This window comes from Olea europaea, unplaced genomic scaffold (assembly GCF_002742605.1).
Source record: "Olea europaea var. sylvestris unplaced genomic scaffold, O_europaea_v1 scaffold707, whole genome shotgun sequence".
NCBI lineage: Eukaryota > Viridiplantae > Streptophyta > Magnoliopsida > Lamiales > Oleaceae > Olea > Olea europaea.
In genome coordinates, this window is record NW_019265467.1 from 26,720 (window position 1) to 30,239 (window position 3,520).

Genomic DNA, 3,520 nt, shown 5'->3' on the forward strand with positions numbered 1-3,520 from the left:
GGAAATGATGCGTAGAGATCCATATTTTTCTATCAATAGATAGGTCTATTCATAAATAGATATTGATATGGTTTCAAGATCCATGAACAAAAGAGATTCCATCTGGCTTCTAATTGAAGCACCTTAAGAAGACGTGCTAGTTCTTTATTGATTACATTAGACTTATGTGATAGGGATAAGGGAAGAGAGAAAAAATGAAGATTTCATATGGTACTTTTGATCGAAAAATAATTGAGACTGATTTTGTACCCTTCACTTAATGAGAGAGTCCATTCTATCTATTCCAGACATTATTTCACTATTTCAGTCGTCATTTTTGAATTCTTCTCTCACATATAAGACTTACTTTATTTCTAACGGTAAAAAAATCTATTAACAAAATTCCTACCAAACAAGCACTAAATTTTATGATATCAATGAAATGGTAAACAGAATTGTTGATTTGCAAGTTAAAGTGACAAACGAGAATAAATATTAAAAATAGTAACAAATTTTGAAATAATGGATGCCCTAATTAATGCCTTGCAAATTAGAAACATTTTCAAGAGGCTTTCTATTTTACAAAAAGTGCATTTTGTAATTTAGAAAGTATCTATAATTTAGAGATTAAAAAATTTTAAGTATTCCAACAGCTTTTTGTCTTTAACAATTAATTCATTACTTTCATGAAATGTTTACAGTTTTCCCTACTTTTTAATTTCACTAGCTTCCTTCCGAATTATTATATTATTCTCTTAATTGAAAATTGAAATACTTTGAATGGATTTAATTGTTGAGTTGAAGAATCAAACTCACTCTATTTTAAAATGTTAAATAGAAAGTTTCTTGGAACAAAATTGAAGGATTGACTCCTTAAAATAGATAACACCTTATGTTTAAAGAGACTCTTAAAAAAACTCTAATAAAAAATTTAATTTTTAATTTCAAACATAAAATACCTCGTATTTTTAAAAAGATTTTAACGATTTTATCATATTTTATTCCACAAATTCTTCATGGAAATTACTTTATAGGCAATTACTTGTAAAAAATAAACTTCACGTGGGTATTTGAATTGTTCATCATTATAATTAAAAGCTCTCTCGATCTCCACGTTCAATCATCCCTTGTCATTGCAACAAAATGAATTATAATTACTTTCTCTCTCTCTACACACACACCCTCACTCACCTAAGCATTGATTCAATGGTGATAATCCCTCGGTCCCAATTATATAAGTTTACTTCGTTTTTCACACGAATCAAGAAATTTTCTTTAATATCATTAAAAAATTAACTTTTGCCAAGATCTTTTCTAATTTACCCATATTTAGTTTTCAGTATGTAATAGTAAATTATTATTAGAATTAGTAAAGAATTTTAATTATTTAATTTGAAGAAAAAGAAATGAGAGTTGTTTCATGTTTTCAAGAAGTGAGAAATGTGTGTATTTTGATGATTTTAAGAAGTTAGCGTATTCAGTGAGGAAAATTGAATAAATGTATATTGGTAAAAGAACAAAAAAATATTCTAAATTAGGAATCGAGTCTATATATTTGGAATAAGAGAAAAATGAAATTCTGCATATATAATTGGGGCGAAAGGAGTATAAAATTTGGTACAGATTGACATTTTCAAAATTAATTTTACATTCCATTTGATATAAATCCAAATTTTACTCTAATGAAAAGATCTAAAACATTGAGTGCAAATGGGTTGGTAGCACTTTGCCTCTCGTGATCCCAAAGGTAGATTTTACATTTTCTGTCGAAAAATATATTTTATAATTTCTTTGCATCTCTCCGTTAAAAATATTTTTGATCACTTTGAAGATGTAAATTACAATTTAAGGACTTGTTTGAGTCCAACTAAATTGGAAAAATGCATTTTGTAGTAGTCGATTAATGGAGAATGTATGGTTAAAAAATAAGAATTTTTTTAAATTTATATGTAATATTATTTTATTGAAAAATGTATGATTGAAAAAAAAATGTATTTCAAAAAATAAAAACAAAAAACAAAAGAAAAAAGGAATGAAACAAGCCCTAAATATATGAGGACCATTAGAAATGCTCTTGATATCATCAGCTGGTATGCTATTGTATAAGCTCATCATTCAGACATGGCATTTCGGGACCACCAACTCTCTCAAGAAATGGCCCTCCCTCACCACTTTACCGACCACCATCACCACCAGACCTCCTCCGTCTACCACCACGACCACCCCCACCCCCAACACTCCTCCCCGGACAGCCATACTAAACCACCCCCTACTTGGCTCAACAGCTCCATCCTCCAATCCCACCCTCACCAGTGGCTCCCCACTCAAAGTCAACCCAGCCCACCAACCACCGCCGACACTGCTGAAACCAACACCACCACAAATGTCGGCGGCGGAGGAGATAATAATAACAATAACTGGGAGAAAGAGAAGTGCATGGCGGATATTTTGAATCATCCTCTCTATGAACAACTACTGTCGGCGCATGTGTCTTGCCTGAGAATTGCGACGCCGGTGGACCAGCTGCCGAGAATTGACGCTCAGCTGGCTCAGTCGCAGCAAGTGATGGCTAAATACTCTCTGATTGGACAAGGTCAACAGCCCCTCGATGATAAGGATCTCGATCAGTTCATGGTACTGCACACTTTTCTTACATCTGTATACGTATAACACATGTATATATGTTATTATGAAGCTTAAACTTTTTCGTGCTGGGTTTATGTTGGGTTTGAATTCTTGAGATAATATTGTCACAAACTTTATATTTTCAAATTTATTTTTGACTTTTTCTCTTTTGATTTGAAATTCGGCCACTTTCTTTTCGTTCAAGTGTCAATCTTGGGTCTTGGATTTATTTTTATTCCATCATCGGAACTGGTTAGAGTTGTAAAAGTAATTAGTATGCTTGTGCCTTTCACTCTCTGTGGGTGTGAGAGAGATGTACAAAGTATAGTTGTTGGCCCCAGTAGATTATTCCTCTCTTGGAATTTTTAGTTACGGTGGAATAACTAGTTTAAAGTAACTAGCATCAGATTTTGAATATCCACTGATTTCGTTGGCTACTGATTGTCATTCTTGGTGGGGCATATGCTGAAACAGACACGACTTTCTCTGCCGTGGAGTAACGGGAAGGATAAGGGAGATACAATTTTTCGAAGTGAAAGATGACTAATTGTGCGAAAATTTAAAACCATGATAGTATAATGTCTATTCTTGGCCTGTGTTTGAAAGATTTTGTGTGGATTTTGATTCCTGAAGTAAAAGTTTCGAAGTTCAAATCGGTAATTCGAGTTGGAATATATTGTGATCATTTCAAAAGAGGAATCTGGTGTTTCTCATAATGATAGTAATTCAATCTCTAGTTTGGTGTTTTGAAGAATCTGTTCTTGATGCAATCCTACTCCATTCCTGACTTTTTTCTGGTGCTTTTGGAAGTTAGTTTGACCTCAAAATGGACAAACTCGAAATATCTGCAAGGCTTAATTTAATGCTAGGAAGGCTCTTTGTCCTGTAGGATAATTTGAGCTGTAGATTTAGAGTC

The 3,520-nt window shown here is 32.8% G+C and overlaps 1 protein-coding gene across 2 annotated transcripts in view; it reads left to right on the forward strand.

Annotated features, from left to right (window-relative positions):
• Positions 1-2,049: 2,049 nt before the first annotated feature.
• The window catches only part of LOC111390711 (homeobox protein knotted-1-like LET12), a 4,563-nt gene continuing 3,092 nt past the window's right edge, over positions 2,050-3,520 (forward strand). For both annotated transcript variants that reach the window (XM_023015794.1, XM_023015795.1), the window contains exon 1: positions 2,050-2,613. In XM_023015794.1, the coding sequence (XP_022871562.1) occupies positions 2,101-2,613 (513 nt within the window). In that variant the 5' untranslated portion in view covers positions 2,050-2,100. The remainder of the gene's footprint in view (positions 2,614-3,520) is intronic.